We start from the raw sequence: 22,235 nt of genomic DNA on the forward strand, positions 1-22,235 counted from the left end.
ACATTTTCTAATTGCCATAGACTGACACCTTTGGTTCCTCCTGTCCTATACAGTACGTTTGTGTACTTTGTATCATCCTCAGATTTATCTCAGTCCTTTGTTAATCATAATACACAATGTGGATAACAATTACATTTACAGCATGTGATAAAACAGCTATTAATCTCCATTAGGATGATATACAATCTTCTTGTGTTCCATCCATATCATTCCTGGGGTAATTTAGTTTATCATAATGTATGGAGGTTAATGCTATATTATTATTACCAATTTTACTTGAAAGTAATGTAACTGGTTTTCCTTTTTTTACCGGTGTGCACCATCCATCGTATCCCCACCTCTATCCTCTGCTCATTATGTTAGCATCCACTTTTATCAGTTAGGGGAGACTAATGTCTTAAATTAAAAAACATTTCTGGGGGGGCTTTTAGGGCAAAACGGGCAATTCTGCAATCAAAACCATTCTATTGTAAAAAGTACTTTGAGTTGCACATGCTTGGTGTGGGATTAAAACTCATGGCCAAAGTATTGCAGGGGAGTTTAATTTCCCTTTATGAGGGGTAGGTAGATGTATCACATACTGTAAGTGTACCTATCCTGTTTAATAAGTAAATCCCACATTGCTTTATTTCTCAGTCATATAACCTGAACCTCACATTTAATCCCATTACTTGTAGATATCAACTGGGTGTTTATTATGTTTTACCACCTTTTTACTATGTTTTTTATGACAAAATACGACCCTCAGAATATAAATATTACAAGCACGCCATTACTTCTCTATTAACTATTAAGCTCTACTTTTAGTTGTATGATGGGAGTAGTTGTGACATATTTGTGCCACATCGCATTTGTACAATATATTTATATTTATTCAATAAATGACTGTTAAACTTGTCTTTCAAAGACAATTTTGGAGTAAAATTTTATATTTAAACACGGGGAATTTGGACACGTTTCGCAGAATCTACTTCCTCAGGAGTTTTGAAATTGACTTCAAAATTCCATTGATATGTCTCCTCTATATAAAATAATTGACAGAAGCACGCATCAACTGCCATGATGTAATGGTGCTGTACACATTTCCTGCTGGAGCCAAATGGGCAGCAAATTTTGGGAAACGCGGCGAAATTGGGTCTGGAGATATTTTGTTTGTATATGTGTCAGAAAATGCAGAAAATGTCTCTTTTTAAATGAAATAAAATAAGATTTTTTTCAAACATTTTCGATAATGTCATTGGAAAAGAAGGTGTCTTTAAAGTTCTTTTATATTATAAATACCTGAATTTATATAAAAACCTAAATTATAACACTTGAATGCAATTGATTAATCAAATCCAATGTGCACAATGTGTACATTTTGAATAAAAGTTGAGTGAATCCTGTGGGAAAACATTTATAAATCGACCCTATAGGAACACATTTATTATTGATCCAGTGACAATGAATTTACATGAATTTAGGTTCTCTTAGTGGTTCAAATTAACAAAAGAGTTTTACCCGAGTTCTGGGAATTTCCAGGTGTTCCAAAAACGGCTGAATGACAACGGTGAAATCGTCTTTGGTGTCGTACATTCCGCTTTCCACCAACTGGCGAGTTTTTTCCTGCAAGCACATTTTACCGATAAATTTAAAGTAATATTAAACCTTAGATACATTTTATGTGTATTCACCTTATATCCATATTGTTTTTTTATTACATATGCATACATCCCAACAGTCACTACTGTGAAAGGACTGTCCCACCTTATACCTGCAAGTATGATTTACTGCTGGATGCAGATGCTCCAATTCATGTGGGTTATATAATATTGGCAAGAAAAGGAATTGGGCCAACATTATATGTTTTTGAATTGCCAATTCTCCACAGTTGTGTTTATCACCCCATCCATTTACTCTTAACCCTGATTTGGAGGGCTATATATTCATCTCTCTCAACTACCTCTTGTTTGGAGATACTACCCCTCTTTATACCCTGTCACTGATTTACAGGGACTGCCCTTTTTTATAACTTCAAATTACCCCTGTCCCCCTTTGTTTCTCCCAACTGCACCTGATTTGGGGGGCTTTCCCTCTTTCCAAGTCATCTACCCCTTTTACCCCACTCAGTTTCCCTCTTTTGAAAATGTAAAATTTTACTATTATACATTATTATTTTGCTTCATACCATCATCAAGCCTCTAAATTATTTAATTATTTATTTAAAAAAATGTTGAAATTGGAAACATAGTAGTATTTTTTATGGTCCGAGAGGGTGTGGCAGGACAATTAGGGAGTGGCAGGGGCGTGTCATTCCCCTACATTGAGATAAATAGCACCCCTCTTCCTTATCTCCAGAAACCGGGAAGTCTATGCAGGCTTTGTCTCTGACTATACAATGGTTATACTTTACTCTTTCTTATCACATTACAAGTCTTGGAGTCAACTGATTTATTGAAAGTTGGGCTTTCACTGTAGTAAGTGACCTATAAATACAATTACAGGAATATAGGGAAAAACATGCAAGAATGCCAAATTTAAATAAAATTACTAACAATATAAACTTATTGAGAATGCATTCTATGTATAATGTAACATATCCAATTCTTACCTGATACTGTTTATTAAAAGTTCTAAGAGTTGAAATTTGGGGTGTGCCTTCAGCGTGATCCACCACACATCCACACAGCGCACTGCAAAGAGACTTAATATTAGATTGCCATTCTTTCTGGGGCAGCTGGGAAGGAGTTCTGCACAAATGTTAAAATATTATCTTGCCATATCCATCTCCCAAATTGCATCCAAAATGACTGCAAAAAGATCTGATCATTTAAGGTATTTCTGTACAATCAATTTCATTTTGTACAGTCGTGTAGGGTCAGCCATGGCACTGTCCAGGTGTGCAATTCTCCTGCAACTTTCTAACCCTAACACTATGTTGCATGCAACTGGAATTTACCAAGGGCATTGAAGTTTAATGTACCTGGCAGCTGTTGCAGTTTGCTTTTTGTATATGTATCAATAACACATCAGAATGACCCGGGAAGTGACTCCGAACCTTGATATCTCTGTATCAGGTCAAGGTTTTTACTGAACAACAGGATAATGGCAGCAATCGTCTCAGATATTGATAATACGTCATAAACCAGTCAAGTGTGAGATGCCAAAGAGTAATATCAACTTTGTATGTGCCTTTCTATTTTATTTTATTCTATTGCTTACCTGCTATTTCTGTCCTAGTCTTTGATTCTTTATGGAGGGGCCAATTTGTATGAGAACAATTTTTTGTCATTACATAGAGGTGATTTATTTACATAACAAATGGGAACACAGAGTGAATGTTGGAAGTTGTCTTTAGCTGTCTGGTTAAGAGAATATCCCTCATTTCCCAATGGGCTGGGGGGAATGTGGATGAAGGTGATTTTAGCAAACTGTCATTGTTTAATGGAGCCCAAAGTCTCATTGGGGTCATTGCTTTAGATCCTCAGGTGTAGGTGGATTGTCGCTCTGGGGCCCCAAGTGTTGGCTGTCATTGTTCTGAGTCTCCCAAGTTTCATTGTATGATTGTTATGAGACTCCAAATGTAGTTGCGTCCATGTTTTGGGACTGACAAGTGTCCCCGTGTCTGCGACCTCCTATGTTGGTGAATCATTTTTTGGGCACTCTCAATGTGTAATTATTCTGGGATCCCTAAGTGCTGGTGGGTCATTGTTCTACGACCCAAGGTGTCAGCTTGCCATTGTCTTGGGTACCACAAGTGTCAATGTGTATTTTGTTGTGGCATAATCTCATTGTTCTAAAAGCCCAAAGTGTCATGGTGTCATTGCTTTAGAACCTCAGATGTAGGTGGCTCTGGGACCCCAAGTGTTGGTGGGTCATTGTTCTACGACCCAAGGTGTCAGCTTGCCATTGTCTTGGGTCCCCCAAGTGTCAGTGTGTATTTTGTTGTGGCATATTGTCATTGTTCTAACAGCCCAACAGTTGTTCTAAGAGTCTAGGTGGGTCAGTGCTCTGGGACCCCAAGTGTTGGTGGGTCATTGTTCTGAGTCTCTCAAGTTTGGTTTTATGATTGTTATGAGACTCCAGGTGTAGTTGGGTCATTATACTGGGAATCCCAAGTGTCACTGTGCATCAGACCTTGGATGTTTGTGAATAATTTTTTGAGGGATTCTCAAGTTTATTTGTGCAATTATTCTGGGACCCCCACATGCTGGTAAATCGTTGTTCTAGGAACCCAAGGTGTTGGTTTGTTAGTGTCTTGGTTCTCCCAGATGTCAGTGTGTATATTCTTGTGGCATAATGTCAGGGTGCCATTGTTCTAGAAGCCTAATATGTCATGTTGTCATTGCTCTGGGACCCCAAGTGTTGGGGGGTCATTGTTCAGAGTCTCCCAAGTTTCATTGTATGATTGTTATGAGACGCTAAGTATAGTTGGATCATTATTTTAGGACTGCCAAGTGTCACCCTGCCTGAGACCTCCAATGTTAGTGAATCATTTTTTTGAGGTCCCCCAGGTTTCATTGTGCAATTATCCTGGCATCTCCAAGTGCTGGTGGGTCATTATTCTATGACCCTAAGGTAACAGTGTGCCATTGTCTTAGATCTCTTCGGTGTCAGTGTGCACTTGTGTTGTGGCAAACTGTCAATATGTCATTGTTCTAGAAGCCCAAAATGTCAAGGTGTCATTGTTTTGGGGCCTCAGGTGTAGGTGGGTCATTGCTCTGGTACTGGGATTGCAGACAACCCCTGAGAAGCTGATGACATCCCTATGTACTGTATAGCACTGAGTAATATGTTGGCGCTTCTAAAAATCCTGTTTATTATTAATAATAATAATAATATTAATAATAATAACAATAACCTCATAAGTCTTGGTGGACAATGAGTCCTCTTATCATCGTGCAATTCCTTTAGTGGTAGAATATCCAATATGGTCACCAAATTCACAAACATTCTTGGAACCTTAAGTGAGAAAAATATAAAAGTTTAACTAATTTACTGAAAAGCAATTCTATTACAACTAATGGTTTTCCTTCTCCAGCCTTCATACAATAACATCATCCCTCCTTTCCTGGGTGGAACTAATATTTTTTATTCCTGATGTAAAATAAATAATAATAAAGACAGATAAATGATGGAAAATTAGGAAGCTGGGGAGATTGAAAGCAAATATGAATTTTTATATTATGTTTCAGTCCAATAATTGGGAAAGTGGACATTAAGGGAAATGCTTCCTGCCTGCCACATACCGATAATGAAAAAAAAAGGAACAGATCGTTCAATCGTCAAAGGGTCAAAGTAGAAAGTAGGGAATTTATGGTTAGTTGTTTGTCAGGTAAAACGTCCAAAATATATTTACAAATATAAAAATCTTTTAACAGTTACCAATTTAAATATTACATCAAATAACATAATACAAAGAGTGTACACAAAGTTTGTAAATCCATAAAAGTGTTTGTCTATTAAAACCTCCAACGTGTTTCGCGGGTTATACCTGCTTCTTCAGGGGATAGATATCAAGCTCCATGCTGATGACATCATCTTAGCCTAGGAAAAAGTCACTGAATGGAACTCAAGTTTTGCTTTTTAATGCTAAGTTTCAAATTTTTTGCAAAATTATAATATTTTATTTTGTAAAATGTTGGTAATGGGTTGATACAAGCCTATAAATATCATTAAAAATCTATTTCTTAGGTTATTTGGCTTGCCCCAAAATTGGCCTTAGACTGTAATAATGACATATGACTATGGTGGGGACATTAGATTGTGAGCTCCTTTGAGGAACAGTACATTACATATTCATTTTATTTATAAATAATATTTTGGCACTATATAAATACTGTGTAATAACCCTTGTGCTGCCTTACAATCTCTCCTAGCTCCCTTTCTAGCACCTGGCCTGTTTTTATTATTATAATAATAATAATTTGAGACTTGTTTGGAGTTTCATGGAGAAGCCTTTAGCTCTACTCACCCTTGTTGAATTCATCCTCTTCATGGCTGTCACCAAATACTGGGCCTGCTGTAACATATCACTGCAGGGAACACAAATGGGTCATCAGAACCAATGACAAGGCTCCATCAAATAAACAGCATTCTATACCAGCCTTTCTCAAACATTTTACCTCTCAGGAACCCTTTAAATATTTTTCCGGTCTTATGGAACCCCTAGCAAAACCATTTTTCGGGATCGTCGGGCAAAAAAGCCAACAAGAAATGCCCTCCCCCCACCCCCGGTGGCTGCTAGAATAACACCTAATACTAAGGAATACAACTGGCCCTACCACAGGCACATGCAAACCACCGTTGGGTTCTGCTCACCAAATAATGGTACAAAATTGTCCACTGGCACAAAAGGTGACCAACAACACTTCCCACAAACTGATTGTAGTGTGAACGTAAGTTCTTTCTTAGGTAAGGCCTTTTACGCATAATTTATCACTTTTTACTAACACTCTCCATCTATCTGATACTGACCCGGACAATCTGTCAAACTTTAAAACTCATTGTGGCCCCTGAGGCTAAAAGTTTTCCCACCCCTGCCAGGTGCTGTAGGCTCCAGAATTATGTGGAACCCTGAGGTTCTATGGAAGCCTGGCATCTATGAAGAAAGTAATATTGTCCTGAGCAGAGACATTTAATGACCATGTATGTAGTATCGGCAAAGATCATTTTCAATAGGTCATCAATGGCGGACTTTTTGACTTTGTTTCATATTCTCCAAAATGCCCTCTTTACTGTAAAAATGCCAATGATAAGGGTAGGGTGGACAAGTCATGGCAAACTTATGGCAATGGGGGTTAAAACTAAAATATTTCTAATTTAGAATTGCTTACTCAGCTTTAGCTCCAGGGACAGCTCGATTTAACTTGGATTGTGTCAACTGATGGGATGATCTTCCTGTGGAGTAGCCTTGTATATTGGGATTAAACATCCGGAGAATGTCTGCAAACAGAAACATCAATTTAGTGTTATTTAAGAATATTACTATCTGTATGCTGACACCCCGATCTGTCTGTTCACCCCTGAATTGTCTTCCTTCGTCCTGGACAAGGTTTCATCTCATCATGGATGTCTAACAGAACCGAACTCATCATCTTCTCCCCTTCAAATTCCAAATTTCCCCCTGACATATTCTTAACTGTTAACAACACTGTTATCCGTCCCTCCCCTCGGGAATGTTTTTTTCTTATATTAATAATATTATTATTATTATTATTAAACAGGATTTATATATAGCCAATATATTACACAGCGCTGTACAAAAAATAGGGGCTGCAAATGACAGACAGATACAGACAGTGACACAGGAGGAGGAGAGGACTCTGCCCCAAAGAGCTTACAATCCAAGAGGTGGGGGAAGTATCACACAATAGGAGGGGGAGAGAACCCTGCCCTCAAGAGCTTATATTTACCCCCCATATTCAGAACATTTCCAGGTCCTGTCACTTTCACCTACCCAACATCTCACCCATCTACCCAAAATCCCCCCCTACCTGTCCCCTGAGACCACCAAACTCCTTGTACATGCTCTTATCATCTCTCGTCTGGACTACTGTAACCTCCTCCTCTCTGGTATTCCCCTAACCTGACTCTCTCCTCTACAATCTATTATGAATGCTGCAGCCAGACTCATCCATCCATCCTTCCACCTACCTACCCCATACACAGCCTTACCACCTACCTACCCCATACACAGCCTTCCCCCCTACCTACTCCATACACAGCCTTCCCTCCTACCTACCCCATACACAGCCTTCCCACCTACCTACCCCATACACAGCCTTCCCACCACTTCTCTTCTGCTGCATCTCTTTGTAGTTCTCTTCATTGGCTCCCATTTCACCTGAGAATCTAATTTATCTCCTGTGCTTTGCCTTCAAATCCTTCCACAGTTCTTGTCCCACTTACCATTCTGACCGGATAGAAAAATACCCCCCTAGCCCCTCTCTTCACTCCTCCAATGGCCTACTAATGACTTCCTCGCTTATAACCTCATCACACACACGGCTCCAAGACTTTTCTAGAGCTGCCCCGACTCTCTGGAATAATCTTCCCCATCTTATTCAGCTTGCTTCTACTTTCTGCTCTTTAAAAGAGCCCTCAAACCCAACGCTTCAACCTCACCTACCCGTCCACCCATGTCTTCTAAACCCTCACTACTCACCTATCATTCCATATCTCGCCTCCTATTGTGTGGTACTTCCCCCACCTCCTAGATTGTAAGCTCTTCAGGCCAGGGTCCTCTCCTCTTCCTGTGTCAGTGTGTGTATCTGTCTGTCATTTGTAACCCCTATTTAATGTACAGCACTGTGTAATATAATTATAATAAATAATTAAATATAATTTTATCCATTGATCCCATCAACAGAATTCCCATAAGACACCAATTATCCAGCCCACTAATGTCTCTCCCAAGATGATCCAGCAGACTGAAAAGTAAAATTCACATTTTAAACAAAGTTGGAAATCACATAGAAGAACAACATACTTGCCAATGTGGTTGTGTTACTGAGGTCCCCATCTCCCCCGATACTGCATGGAAGAAAAAAAGTAATATTCATTAAATGGAATCTATCTATTCATCCATCTTTTCATCTATCTATCTATCTATCTATCTATTCTATTATATTCTATTCTATTCTATCCAACAATGGTCCACGTTGTGTATAGTGAGTACTAATGGGATCTAATGGGATCTAATAGGATCTCTGCAAGGTGATAGACCTAATATTCCCACTGACCTCCAGGATATTCCTCGATATTCTGTGACCACATCTAGAACATCCATGACAAAAGCTCCGGCACCGTTTCCTGCCTGCAAAGTCAAAGATAAACTGGGTTAGGCTAACAGCAGAGAAACAACCAGACTAGAGCAAGGAAAAGCTTAACAAAGTAATGTAATAGATGAGCGGGGCAATTAGCCAGTTTTCCTGTTGAATAGAGAAATATTGTATTGTTTGGAATCGGGTTGTCTGGAATATTGGAATTCTCTTTAGGCATCTCACCTTAAGGTTCGTATTTCCAACATAGCTTAAAGTTCCAACAAACATGAACTGACTGCAAACATTTGCCAACTAATAGCAAATGATTTTTAAGAAAACACCCTTCCCTGTATCCCTAACACCCATCTCTTGTGTAACCCTAAGACTAACCTCTCTTTTATTTTAACACTAACCCTCTGCCTGTTAACACTAACACTAACCATTTCCATAATCCATAAACCTCCATGTATCCTTAATACCCGACCTTTTGTGTAACTCTATGACTAAACACGAACCCTACCTGTAACCCTAACGCTAACCCTCTGCCTATTATCCTAACACTAGCTCTACCTCTAACTCTAACACTAACCCTCTGCCTGTTACCCTAACACAAACCCTACCTGTAATCCTAATGCTAACCCTCTTCCTGTTCCTTAACACTAACTCTACCTGTAACTCTAACACTAACCCTCTACCTGTTTCCTAACACTAACTCTACCTGTAACTCTAACACTAACTCTCTGCCTGTTACCCTAATACGAACCCTACCTGTAACCCTAACACTAAACCTCTACCTGTTCCATAACACTAACTCTACCTGCAACTCTAACACTAACTCTCTGTCTGTTTCCTAACACTAACTCAACCTGCAACTCTAACACTAACCCTCTGCCTGTTACCCTAACACAAACCCTACCTGTAATCCTAATGCTAACCCTCTTCCTGTTCCCTAAAACTAACCCTCTTCCTGTTCCCTAAAACTAACCCTCTTCCTGTTCCCTAAAACTAACCCTCTTCCTGTTCCTTAACACTAACCCTCTACCTGTTCCCTAACACTAACTCTACCTGTAACCCTAACGCTAACCCTCTGCCTGTTACCCTAACACGAACCCTATCTGTAACCCTAACGCTAACCCTCCACCTGTTCCCTAACACTAACAATACTTGCAACTCTAGCGCTAACCCTCTGCCTGTAACCCTAACACTAACCCTTTCCATAACCCATAATCCTCCATGAAACCCTCAGACCCACCTATACTGAAACCCAAATACTCACCCTTCCTGCATCCCTAACCCTACCCTTCCCTGTAACACTAACCCTCCCTGTAGTTCTAACAATACCCTAGTACCCCTAACACTCTACCTCCATGTAACCCTAATACTAACGTTCTCTGTAAGCTTGACATTACCCATTCCTACACTTCATTTGCAAACTGACCCCCGGAATCCCCTATACTACGGCTGCGGTCCCCAATGATTAACCAAAGAAAAGTTGGGTTTATAAATCAGATAGTTGAATCTCCTTCAATTTATTTTAGTATCAAGCAACAAACTGCCTCATTCTATGGTCATTCTCATTGCCTCCCCTTATACTGGAGAACACCTCACATTAAAACCCCCAAATTCTCAGTACTTACAGTAAGTGAGTCTCCCAGGGCCCCAATGACCTTAAAGTCGGCCGGCTTCAGTTGGTGAACTAAAATTAAAAATGAAATGTGTTAATTTTGTTTCCAACCTGCTGAACATAAAGCCACATCGTACAAAAAGAAACTCCAACGTACCAGAAGTTGGGACGGTATCTGACGGGGCCAGGTCGGTGCATGAGAAGTTGGATCCGATTTTCCTCATCTGCAAACACAAGTAGTGATTTAAGTCTCATGTGTCCAAACTTCCAACATTTTGGTGGAGATAAATGTAAAATTGTATGTAAATTTAATAGTTAACATGTCAGAAAAGTCCTTCTGGTAACAGGTCTTAAAGCTGACCCGTCATCATATATTTATTATCATAATATATTATATAAAAGGGCGCATGCGCAGTGATATCGGTATATTTTTGTTTCACATTTTCAAAAAGAAAATCACCTAATCTCGCGCATGCACAGTGCAAGATCCCGGAACAGGCCCAGAAGAAGATGGCGGCTTCTTCTATCTAGTCCGTGCAGGAAGAAAGAAGGAAGACGGTGCTGGACCTACTGGACCAAGATTGACAGGGATCAACGCCCTAACACTTATAAAAAGAAGTATTATTATTTTTTTTTCTAAAAGTTCCACTTTAATTATTGCAAAGAACCACACATTCCAGAAGAACCCTTCGCCTTTTTGTAGGCTGTAGCAATATTTGATCTATCATTTCACCCTGAGCTAGTAATGTCACTGAGCTGCAAGTCAAGCTTTGAAGTGAAAATCAATATTCCCTGACCGGTCCATTTAAACTTAACACTGATGATAAAAATGAGGACGATGGTTTGGTTTTATTACCTCTAGTTCACTGTTTTCCACTCGCATCATGTCTTTAAGCCACTTGTATGGACTGTTCTTGTGCGTATTCAGAAATGACGTGTCCTGCAGGATCCAATTATAATATTATTTCCAGGATATACATTGAGGGTTATATTTACAGATCATTCCCTTGTCAAGATTATTAATTTTTTTTATACAGATAATACAATTTATACAGATAGCATTTCCTATTGTGACAGTTGTGCATGGAGATTGGCCATTAGATTGCAGAACGAGTCGGGATTGTTTTAATATGAGAAGTGTAGAGAGATTCAACCATCTGCCAGTCGAATTCACAAGGGAATCATTTATAAATAGGGCCATAAATGTTATAAGAAGTGTATACTGATGTATTCTTCCAGTAAGGTGAATGTCCACCCAAATCAAGCTAAATAAAGAATTCCTAATTTTATATAGATTGGGGTAAGATAAGAAGCCTCTTTGATTTTTGGAATAACTTCCTGTCCTGCTGATGTTTTACAGGACAGGAATAAAATGAGAACCCTCCAACAGACATACAGAAAAGAATAAAAATGCCTATTTTAGCTAAAATCTCTTTTATTTCATATTCCTGTGTCAAGGGGACAATAAGTGGGAGAAAATCTTCCCAATATGAGGTCATATTTAGTAGTTATTAACTTTTCATTTAAACTGTTTCCAGCAAGTTACCTGTTCGGAGCACTGGACTTCATATACTTCTCCATAGTTGTTAATGTTTTTGTTCTCAGAATCTACCTGTAAAATGATAGAGATATAATATATTAATATTATTATTACTAATAAACAGGTTTTAAATAGCGCCAACATATTATGCAGCACTGTAAAATAAATTGAGGTTGCAAATGACAGACATATACAGACAGTGACACAGGAGGAGGAGAAAACCCTGCCCCGAAGAGCTTACAATCTAAGAGGTGGGGGAAGTATCACACAATAGGAGGGGATTATGGAATGGTGGGTGAGTAGTATATTATATAAATAAATATCTCCAACATAATGATAAGAGGTGAAATAATTAGAAAAGGAATCTTTGTGTAATGTGTGTATTATTTTTATATTTTAGGTTAATGCATTTAAATTAATTTTTTAATTCTTACTCTAAATCAAACCTGACTTCAAAGTACAAGGCGAGCCTACTGCTGGACTACTGGACTCCCTCCCCCCAAAAAAAGGCTGAAGACCACTGCTTCCACGTTCCATGGGCCAGTGTGTCATTATTCTGGGACCCAAGGTGTCAGTGTGTCATTATTCTGGCATCCAAAGTATCAGTATGTCATTATTCTGGGACCCCAAGTATCAGTATGTCAATATTCTGGGACCCCAAGTGTCAGTATATCAATATTCTGGCATCCAAAGTATCAGTATGTCAATATTTTGGCATCCAAAGTATCAGTATGTCATTATTCTGAGACCCCAGTTGTCAGTGTGTCATTATTCTGGGACCCCAGGTGTCAGTTGGTCATTATTCTGGGACCCCAGGTGACAGTGAGTCTGTATTCTGGGACCTTAAGTTTCAGTGTATCATTATTCTGGGACCCTAAGTATCAGTGTGTCAATATTCTGAGACCCCAGTTGTCAGTGTGTCAATATTCTGGCATTCAAGGTATCAGTGTGTCATTATTCCGGGACCCCAGGTGTCAGCTGGTCATTATTCTGGGACCCCAGGTGAAAGTGAGTCAGTATTCTGGGACCCTAAGTATCAGTATGTCATTATTTTGAGACCCCAGATGACAGTGAGTCAATATTGTGGGATCCCGAGTATCAGTGTGTCATTATCCTGGGACCCCAGGGGTCAGTGTGTCAATATTCTGGGACCTACGGGGAATATGATTATGACAGTATATGATTGTTTTGATACCCCAAGTATCAGTCTGTCATCATTCTTGGACTATGGCTAGTTAAACATTGTTCTCCATTCATAAATCTGATATCACTGGCCCACCAGACTCTCCCTTTATCTGGCCACTAGCTCTCTGGATCCCTTAGGGTCCTAAAATATTAAATGCTGTATCTACTGTTCGTTTTATATTCAGATTAAGATTTAGTTCAGAATACTGATGATTTGTGATTTAGTTCCATTAATGACCATGGTAGACCCGACTCATTAGTTCTATTTGGTGTACAGCTTCCACCTCCGTCATTGCCTGGGTTCCATTGTTCAGGGATCCGATAGAAATTAGTTCTTTCTGCAATGTTTTTCCTTGTAGGATCCTTGACCCATATAATAAAGTATTCAGGCAAGCTTCACTTATCAGCAAAATCTGTAACCTTACCCAACATATCAGAGAACAATATAACACTATGACCACAAAGGGTTCTATCAGAAGATGACACTGAACTTTGATTTGAGATCTTCAGATAAATAATAATTATGTCCTGAGTGTCCTGACTCATCTCAGCCCGATTCCCCTGATAGCCGCCCCATGTGAGGGTTTATCTGCTGCAGGCCCATCTGATGGCGTGAGATGAATTCTGATACGGTGTATTGTATGCAATCTGTTTCACCCATATCACATTGGGTCAGAGTGGAGACCTTGGGATCCGCTTATGGAGAGACGTACAAAGACAGATACGGCACAAAGAGCTGAAAGTTCAATTTCCACATTGTGTTATCAGATCAACAAAACTTCCCCATATGTTTAGAAAACATGATCTCTCTGCAGTGTTTAATTCTACAATCACAATGGCAGCAGTGAATGACTTTAAAAATCTTCAAACTTTCAGCATGAAAAAGTTTGAAGATATCTGGCTACCATGGATTGTGAAAATCCTCCCCTATTCATCCTCTCGGTCTCTGGTTTGTCTATAACTGATGTTCCATGTTTGTCTTTTATCTAAGCCAGAGGGTGGCAAACTCTGACCCCCAACCTCCTTTTTTGGCCCCCTAAATATGAACTGTAGTTGGCCCGCCGCTGCATTGAAATAGCGCCGCTACTACAATTCCCGGCATCACTCGCGTCTATAGACCAGCGGGCTCTCTGCCTATGCGTGGCCCCTCATTGGACTGTTTCATAGACGCAAATAATGCCGGGATGTTTAGTAGCGGCACCATTTCAATGAAGAGGGAATTCCAGCGGCGGGCCACTCATAAGATTTAACTCCTCATTGGCCGCGTCTGGCATTTCCAGCACTCTCCCTCAGCTTTTCCTTGCTACTCCAAGGCATGGACTTGAATGGTTAGATTTTCATAGAAGAATATTGGTATTATTATTGTTAGCCTGTGCACAAAGGTTACCATTGAAAATTAAATCAAATAAAGAAAGAGGCAAAAGATTTTTTCTTAAATAAAATAAAAACATTTTTTATGCCTCTTTCCCTAATATAAGCTTGTTCAAGATTGAATGTGAAGCAAAACCTCTTTGTTTATATATGAAAAGGGTTTATATCCAATGAGAAGGAAACATTTCCTCAATTTTTTCAATACAATTTCAAGGTTGTCCCGCGCCTTTGTCTAGGTTTTTAATTTTGACCCTCTGTGTATTTGAGTTTGACACCCCTGATCTAAGATATCGGTTCTGTTTTCTAATCTCCTTTTATATCCTTGCCCTTTACCGATTTCTTCCTCCCAATAATTGGCCCCTTCTGTGTTCCTGATATTTTCTCCTTTAGAGTTTATACAATAATTTGTGGTTTAAATATTGGCAATGTATATTAACGCTTTATCTTTCTTTGTACTCTTTATTTTTCTTTTTACTTTGTTTGATTTCCCTGTTTTGTGTTTGTCTTGTACCTTCAATAAAAATGTATTACATTATAAACGTCTAGATTTTCAACTTTTTCAATCAGATCCAATAAGAAGGTTTGGTGAATCTTGCATGACTTTATATATAAATATATATATATATATATATATATATATATATATATACCGGTATATTTATATATATATTTATATATATATATATATATGTATATTTTTATATATTTATAAATAGAACAATAAAATGAGAGTATGGCTACATTTTTTGTTTTTTAAAGTACAGAAGTCTTAAAATATTTCTATATCATTAGGAAGGTTCCCCTTTATTTCCTGACCTGTAGACTCAGTGGGCCTGATTTATTAAAGTTTTCCAAGGCTGGAAAGAATACACTTTCCTCAGTAAAGCTAGGTGATGCAGCAAACCTGGAATGGATTTCTTCAAAGTCATTTGCTCACTGGCATGCAAATGTTTTGAATCCTGGAGCAGATTCATTTCAGGTTTGCTGGATCACCCAGCTTTACTAACAAAAGTGTATCCTCCTCAGCCTTGGACATCTTGAATAAATCAGGCTCAGGGAGTATGTGTAGGTACATCAATGAGCCTACAGGTGGTTTGGGAATCTAGGCTTCAATGGCCCAATGGTTTCATAAGGGTTAAGGAAAGATACATGAGATACATGTCCATATTACCATAATTCTAATTCATAATTCAACGTTCAGCATAATTCTGGAGTCAACACCACCCGGCAGGGCAGGTGAGAAGAGAACAGAAAAGTTGGGAATCCTCCTCCTGGCTATCTTTTGGAAGATTTGAAAATTTGAAGATTTGGAAGAATTGGAAGATTTCACCCTTTTTTCTGCTAAAGTTAAAACTTTAACATTAAGTTTTACATCACCTTGGGGTTATTGATAAGACATTCGCTGGTGGAGGATCAATTACTGCTATTGAAATAGATGGATCTGCAGTATTCTCCAGCAGAGAATGTTTCGGTAATTTGTCAGATTCACTGTTTTATAAATAGACCCTCTTATGTCTTTTTGTATTGGCACTGCGGTGAATTTGCTTCTCTGTTACATGTTACAGGTTTTTTTTGCTGCAATGAAGGAGTAGAATTTCTTGCCATTTACAATTTAAATACTTTGAAAGGAGTTGGGTGGCTTTGTTCCCTTTCCACGTATGTGAGCACAATTTGAGGAGAGGGCGCATTACTGAAAGATTAGAAAGATCCAAAATCCCTGCTTAACTGACAACTCTGCTTCTTTTGCACTGAAATCTTAAGCAGTGTTGTCAGCGCTTCCTGAGTCCTCATGGAGGAGTAAGGGGAGTTCTTTAGTCCTGTCCTAGGTTGGCAACATTTCTCCGGCATAGATACACCTGTCACCCTAGGACAGAAAGTATGTTACTGGCAAACTCCTTAAATATAAAAAAAAACTAATGCAACTCCACATCTAAGAATAGAAGGCAGCCCCTGTATTGTGACTGAACTTTTTTTTAGTAACCAGGCAAAACAGCCGGGTGGTCACTGAAAAGCGCCGGGCTGCGCGCCCAGCTAAAAGAGGCCGGAGAGAAGACTGTGTATATCCAAGGTATATAAGTAGCTTACCTGGAATGAGAAGCGCAGCATGGCCTTACTATAGTCGGAGGGCTTTCTGAAACACTCACAGGATTTCCTGCCATAAAAGAAAGATGATATAACAAAATACAATTTAACTTACAAGAATAACAAAACTCCAATTTCATTTATTTAACTGTTAGCATTTAAACTTATTATTTGTTGCTTTCCTTCAAGGCTGTACAATACGTTAAATGTTTGCTGTAAAGAACCATAAAGAAAAGTTTACACACCTTCAGTAATAACATTTTTTAACTTATACCCATTTGTATGACAAACCCTTCTACAGCATTCTATATTTCAAGATGCCCCAAAAATAATATTAATAATCTCTCAGTCACTTCTCACTGATCTTTTGTGCATATATCATTGTTCTGTTTTATGGAGGGCGGAAGTCAAGCGAATGGCACTTCTCCTCACTCCATATGAAAGTACAGCAGTCTTCCTCACTCAGTTGTTCGTTGATCGTCCAGGATGAACTAATGAACCAAGTTAGGGCACCAGCTTACATTTTCGGCAGAGACGATCACAATTGTTTGTCTCTGATTTGGTCTTTCTGATCTAACATATATACATAGCTGAAGTCACAGCCAGGGTCACATTATTAATTGCTGAGATTAGATATTGGCCACACTGGAGGCGCATGGGCCCTGATTTAATAAAGCTCTCCAAGGCTGGAGAGGATACACTTTAATCAGTGAAGCTGGGTGATCCAGCAAACCTGGAACCTGCTATTTGTTAGCAAACGTTTTTTATCCTGAATTAAATTCATTCCAGGTTTTTTGCATCACCCAGGTTCACTGATGAAAGTGTATCCTCTCCAGACTTGGAGAGCTTTAATAAATCAGCCCCATGTTGTTTAGTAAATCCGCTGATTCATAGACTTGCAGTGTAAAAATGTGCAGCAAAGCACAACCATTCTATAGCTTTACTGGAATCAGGAAGCAAATTGGGATTATAATGTAAATATGGCTGCCCCATGTGCATACTGATTCTTACAAGCTATAGAATAAGGTTTATAAAACATTACCAAACACTGACAAACAATAGCGGATGTGCTGAACTGACTTGGGCCCCCCCCTACACAACTGACTTGTGGCCCCTGTTGGCTGAGCGAGGTTCAGGGCCCCAGTGCAGTGGGACATTTTGTAAACTGTTACCATTAAGCTGATTTCTATTACACGTATATCTAAAAATAACACTGAAAACCTGAACGTTCTCTCTTCCTGTACTGTACACGTTAGTTTGCTCTTGACCTACTTACGTCTGAAATACAACACTAAAAGCATCAATTTACTGACAACGCCATCAATCAATTGAAGAAATGACCTGCAAATCCCGTCACTTTGTCCTTATTGATTATACTTAACAGTTTATTGGTTTTTAGGAATATGGAGAGGTTGCATAAACTAATTAATAGCAACAGAGAGCCATAAAACATATAATTACTGCATAATATACATATTTAGATGATTAACAACTGAACCTACATAATGCGTAGCGACAAATGCAACAACGTGCTAGCTTCACAGGAAATGTGTTTGTGCTGTAATGCTACCAGTAAAAGCTGCAATGTAAAATGGAAGTTTAATACTTATCTACAGGGTAATAATAATAATTGTGAGAACCTGAACTCAATAAAACTCAACCTGAACTCAATATTAAAAAAAAAAGTCTAGAACAGTTAATTAAACTTTTTTTAGCCTTTTTTTTCTAATTTTTCTAGTATTCTAGACCTGGATTCTTTCAGAAAAATAGCAGTGCGTCTCCTGGCCTAAGCACTCCCGTTATGTATTTTGCAAGATCATCCCAGGCATCTAAGGCTGCCTTTGACAGCCATTGTCATCACATTTGGAGTGGAATTTGGTGATGTCGCTAAGACCAAATACACGCAACCAGATCTGCAGCCCATTTTGTGCTCGGCCAAACTGATTTCTAGATGGTAACAGGCAGCAAGGTTGGCTTGTTGGTTAGCACTCTGCTAGGGCCCAGGTACAAATCTGGGTCAGGGTATTATCTGCATGGAGTTTGCAGGTTCTCCCTGGGCTTCCCCCAGAGACACCAGTTTCCTTGCAAATTCCAAAAACATGCGGTTAGGGTAATTAGCTTCCCCCCTAAATTGACCCTAGACTACATTAAAGACATATGACTATGGTAGGGACATTAGATTGTGAGCTCCTTTGAGGGACAGCTAGTGACATGACAATGGACTTTGTACAGCGCTGCATAATATGTCAGTGCTAGATAAATACTGTGTACTAATAATGGTAGCCAAACCATAATCCCACAACACATATTGGTATCACATTCTGCCCTTCTTACTTTAGAAAGTGATGGGGATTCCCAATAAATTTTAATGATCGATTGTCCGCATAAGTTGATTCTCATTAACATGTCCAATCATTCCAAATTAATTAAGGACCAAAAAGTTAGTTACTTACAATTGGCCATCTGTTTAATTCACTTCAGATCATATCATTATATTATAAATTGGATCTGAAGTGGAAATCAGAATGTGTGTACAAGGCCTAATATACTGATTACAGTTCTCTGTGCTGGAGGGGAAGCTGTAACTTAATGATCTGCACTGCAAGCATCTCCCAGCTTTTGCTTTATTTATCTATTCTGTGGATCTCAATTTCTGTTAATGCATTCTGAATGTTCCTTCACCGTACATCAGATGTTCAAATATCAAGGGACAGTTCTGACATGAAGAAGCAAACCTTTGTTTCTACCAAGATGGCCATCTCCACGCATTGTAGACATAATTCTGAAGAGGATATTGTAAGTCAGGAATGGGGAAACGTTCGGCTGCATTGAGACCACAGACAATCATGGTGAATAGTCTTTTCTCATTTTTGAGCACAGCCCTCACACTTCATTTCCTCTTAAAGATATTCCTACACTCAAAGGTGGGGAATGTAATGGACTTAGGGGGAAGGTGAACATGAATGGGTACGCTGGGACGTGTAAAGGTTTAAGTGCCGGAAAAGAAAAAAGTCATGGGGGGGTGGAGTATATCAGAGGGGGTGGAGAGAAGAAGGAGTGAAATAGGGGGTGAAGAGGATCATTCAAGGACGAAGAAGCGGGACAGCTTCCCTACCTTGTGTTAGTACTAGGGATGAGCAAGCAAAATTTTAAAATTCGATCTCGCCGCGAATCGGGCCGTTCTCGCTTACCGAACATGTAAGCTAGAACGGCCTGTGTAAATTCGGCCATCAAGATCTAATTTTTCGGGACCTGCAAGAGCAATCAGGGGAGCGGAGCTGACAGCTCCACTCCCCTGATTGCTCTTGCAGCCCTGTAGAATTTGTTCTTGGATAGAGATTCTCTGTGCTCATCATATTTAAATGCAGCCGTGGGAATCATCCCGTAAAGATTCCCACAGCTGCATTCATTGATGAGCACAGCCACGGGACTCTCACACTAACAGGTGGAGCACCGCTGCTGCAATGCAGCCGTGAGAATCCTCCTGTGCGCGATCCCCAGGCACGAGGCAAGACCTCATTTAACCTCTAGTGCCTGGGAAGGCAGGAGGAGTACCGCGGTTGGAATGATTTCCTCGATCTTCGGATGGGTCAACGAAATTTCGCGGATCCATGGGAAGTTCAAGGAGTTTTAGCGAGAATGTCAGAGGGCATTCCAAGTTAGTACCTAGTTATTACTTTTAGAGGGGGTGGTTTGGGGTCTTCAGGCAGTATAGTAGTGAATGTCACAATGGAGGAAAGAGCTGCCTTGGGTGTAGGGCCTCCTAAAGTAGTGGCGGTGAATGTGGCGGCAGGGGTTCTGAAAGCAGAAGGTCTGCCAGATTAGTCCTGTTCCTGAAATGGGGCGGTTCTCCTAAGAGCAGACCCAAATTGGGTGTTTTGTTTAATTCAAGGCCCTCAAGGACCTGCAACCAGTAAGGGGGTGCCGGTAGCTAAAGATGGACAATGTTGTGAAAAGAATATTGGATCACCCAGCTTCACCCATGATAATCTATCTTCTCCAGTCTTCGAGAGCTCTAATAAATCCGGCCCAATGTTTCTAGTTTAGAAGATGGATGGAACATTTATCAGTTACGTCCCTATTTGGCACCCTCACTTCCCCTCCCGACACCCCCCCCCCCCAGAACTATACTGCAACCCTAGATGTGGGTGGACTGACCCTTTAACAATTTGGTGGCTCTACAAGTTCCGCTCCATATTGGTCATTGTTCTCTATTGTGCACTTACGTCTTCAAATTAGCCTGAAGCAACCGCAAAAAAAGTGTCCACAGTTCCCATGGCAACAAGTAGAAATATTCAGCAAGGAACAAGCACAATGGAGCACGAAAGGTAATTTGTAAAGTTTACAGAACTGATGCCCTCAGTGTCCTAGATCTAAATATTGTATTGTCCAGAGTGGTGTGTTTGGTTTATAAATTGGGAATTTGCCCTGCAAATACTTTTCAGGTGATACAATCGTCAGTAACGTCACTTTAATCTTTTATAAAGGGATGTCCTAATAATAAAATATCTATTCCTGTACCAGGAAACTTCTCACCTGATATCGGAGTTGCTGGGGTGGGACAAGTAGAGCCCGCTTAGCAAGGTTAGGTCCACCAAGTTCACAAAAGTTTTTGGCATCTGTGAATTAAAATGGGCATAATTTTATGTTTCATTCCGCTTAGAAAAGTTAGAATTACACAACATAGTATGTTAAGTTGAACAAAAAATGTCTCTCAAATTTAGTCTTATATTTGAGTACCTGATTCAGAGGATGAAGGCCTCAGGGCAACCTGGAACCAATTAGTCTTAGGGCTAAAACATTCTGTTCTGACTCCATAATGCAGTCAAAATACTTTGCTGATCAAAGTAACCTCTTATTTTTTCTGGCTTGTATGCAATATATTGAAACTAAAGTTTAGTAAAATAAAATAACAAAATCTGTTGAATCCACATATCAAAGTATAGGTGAAAACATACTTGGTCATCACAAGAGAAACAAAATAATATCCGTAAGAGTTGCTTTTGTATGATTTTGTAGCTCTTGGACTCTGCAAACCATTGAAGAAGCAGAATTGTCGAAACGCTTCGGAATAAAGAGACGATTTGTAATGCAATCTTCTGTTTTGCTTAACAATATTCCAGTTGACTCCCCTATCTTCTTTAGGCCACAGGAGAATAATTAAGTGGATCTCTGGGTAGTACAGGCATTGCCATCCATGGCCTAATATTATGGTTTTGTTATGGCTATGTAAATTTTTACTTATCCTTTGAAATGTGGTCTCAACATATTTTGCTATTTTATGTTTTTAAACTTGCAATCCTTCTAAGCTGCTTCAAGTTGATTTCATTTTCTTATTAAACAGTATGAGGAAAAAAATCAGTTCAAACAAAAACCTCAGTACAGAGGAGCTTCATTTTAGGAAAGTAACAGCTACTCTAAATTTGCAATTTTTACCTAATTATTATATGAGCAGACTGGGACAGAAGATAAAAAACACTGAGGGGTATGATCAAGGTAAACCTGCTGGTAAAAAGCTAGTGGTAAGGAAAAACGCCCACCTGGAAATGGGTGTGGCTTTGCCAGGTGAGGGTGGGGTTTGAATGATATTAGTGACAGTCTATGCTGGGTGTGGCCTAGTTGGTGAAATGCACTTTTTGAAGTCTACAAAATAATTAGAATAGGGGAATTAGAGGGAAATCCACCCAAC

The 22,235-nt window shown here is 39.4% G+C and overlaps 1 protein-coding gene across 1 annotated transcript in view; it reads right to left on the minus strand.

Annotated features, from left to right (window-relative positions):
* Window positions 1–22,235, minus strand: part of PLB1 (phospholipase B1) — a 65,653-nt gene that overhangs the window by 26,140 nt on the left and 17,278 nt on the right. Inside the window, 13 exon segments of the mRNA XM_072410308.1 lie at window positions 1,501–1,605; window positions 2,591–2,672; window positions 4,841–4,941; window positions 5,954–6,014; window positions 6,816–6,924; window positions 8,471–8,514; window positions 8,724–8,797; window positions 10,382–10,440; window positions 10,526–10,592; window positions 11,225–11,308; window positions 11,915–11,980; window positions 16,550–16,616; window positions 21,083–21,165. Of these exon segments, the coding sequence (XP_072266409.1) occupies window positions 1,501–1,605; window positions 2,591–2,672; window positions 4,841–4,941; window positions 5,954–6,014; window positions 6,816–6,924; window positions 8,471–8,514; window positions 8,724–8,797; window positions 10,382–10,440; window positions 10,526–10,592; window positions 11,225–11,308; window positions 11,915–11,980; window positions 16,550–16,616; window positions 21,083–21,165 (1,002 nt within the window).

Source organism: Pyxicephalus adspersus, chromosome 4 (assembly GCF_032062135.1).
Source record: "Pyxicephalus adspersus chromosome 4, UCB_Pads_2.0, whole genome shotgun sequence".
NCBI lineage: Eukaryota > Metazoa > Chordata > Amphibia > Anura > Pyxicephalidae > Pyxicephalus > Pyxicephalus adspersus.